The 1368-nt window shown below is 34.9% G+C and overlaps 1 protein-coding gene across 1 annotated transcript; it reads left to right on the top strand.

Annotated features, from left to right (window-relative positions):
• The first annotated feature begins 209 nt into the window (after nt 1–209).
• On the top strand, nt 210–957 carry LOC131802113 (lectin subunit alpha-like). Its single transcript, XM_059121500.1, has 3 exons — nt 210–354; nt 429–540; nt 605–957. Exons 1-3 carry the CDS (start codon nt 226–228, stop codon nt 847–849), a joined length of 486 nt encoding a protein of 161 aa, XP_058977483.1. The 5' UTR covers nt 210–225; the 3' UTR covers nt 850–957.
• The last annotated feature ends 411 nt before the right edge of the window (nt 958–1368 follow it).

Here is a 1368-nt window from a genome sequence, read left to right as displayed (position 1 = left end):
CCTTCTAAATATTATCTAGAAAGATAAATAACCCTGAATTTATTAGAACTATATTTAGCATGAAAAGATGTAACTTTTTATTGGCTATTTGTTTAAAAGGGTTTATGATGTTTGGCTTTCTGATAAATGCACTACAAAAAAAAGATAATAAATATTTTGTATATAAAAGATGGGAGTCGGAATTCGAATCAGTTCAGTTTTCTGGGAAAACGCATCGTTGACAGAATGAAAAGTGTTACAGTGATAGCTATAGCATTTTGCATGGCCGCTGTGGCTCTGGAATCAGTACGAGCTGTTCCAACATTGCAACGTGGTTTTGATGGTGGTGTTTTTTACATTGAAATAGATCAGAATGTAAGTTCCTTGTCATTTGATTTGAGATTTGAGTGATATTTAAATAATACATTTCTGGTGTTTCTCTCTTTCAGTACAATTGGTTTGAGGCAGCACACGAATGCGCTCGAAAGGGACTGCAACTTCTTGAAATACCCGACGGTAACAAGAATGCCGTTGTAGTCGATGCACTGAAGTCATACGTTGGTATAACATACATTCCGAGATTAAAGCTAGAATTGATCTCAAAAATTGTTCTCTCAAAATTTAGGAAACCCCAGGGATTTTTGGTTAGGAGCTAATGATGAATATAACAGAGTCAAGGACCCAAATCGTCCATTCTACTGGTCATCGAAGGGTGGTCGTGTTAACTACTCTAATTTTGCTAAAGGAGAACCAAACAATATGAACAGTAATGAACATTGCTTGCACCTTTTGGCTAATGCAGCTGGGTTCCAATGGAACGACAAGGACTGTGCTGCTAAACATGGATTTATTTGCGAAGCAAAGGCATAAATTGGAATTTGCTCTCACAATTGCTTGCAAAAATTTCAAAGTAAATAAAATATAAGAGAAGTATTATTGAAATAATTAAAAAACATTGTAATTCTGCATTCAAAAAAATTTTATTCATTTTTTTCAATTCGAAATATATCTTAGAATGGTAGGTGGAAACTAGATAGACCCATAATTCCTTTTGATTATCTGCATAGAATCACATTCTGAGTCGATTTATGCATGTCCGTACGTCTTTCTGTCCATATATTATTATAAACAAAGCACGTGTCGCATTTATTGCCCGATCCAGATGAAATTTTGCACAAGTGATTTGTTTGACCCAAGGAAGACTCCCATAGAAATTGATAATATTATCGGTCAAAATTGAGATATATCTCCCATATATATCTTCGTACGATTTGCCTTTTATTGTGCGCCAAACGTGTAATATCCGCCCAAGTGGTATGGAATTTTGCATATATAACCAATTTGTCTGTCCGTCTGTCTGTCTGTTGAAATCACTATACATCCCACATT

Source organism: Musca domestica, unplaced genomic scaffold (assembly GCF_030504385.1).
Source record: "Musca domestica strain aabys unplaced genomic scaffold, Musca_domestica.polishedcontigs.V.1.1 2, whole genome shotgun sequence".
Taxonomy (NCBI): Eukaryota; Metazoa; Arthropoda; class Insecta; order Diptera; family Muscidae; genus Musca; species Musca domestica.
This window is presented reverse-complemented; position numbering and strand designations above follow the sequence as displayed.

What these genes read in the sequence shown, in the direction of transcription:
- LOC131802113 (XM_059121500.1), top strand. Translation starts at nt 226, where the DNA reads ATGAAAAGTGTTACAGTGATAGCTATAGCATTTTGCATGGCCGCTGTG. An exon ending in ACATTGAAATAGATCAGAAT is followed by an intron (nt 355 to 428) that starts GTAAGTTCCTTG and finishes TCTCTCTTTCAG; the next exon opens with TACAATTGGTTTGAGGCAGC. An exon ending in TGCACTGAAGTCATACGTTG is followed by an intron (nt 541 to 604) that starts GTATAACATACA and finishes CTCAAAATTTAG; the next exon opens with GAAACCCCAGGGATTTTTGG.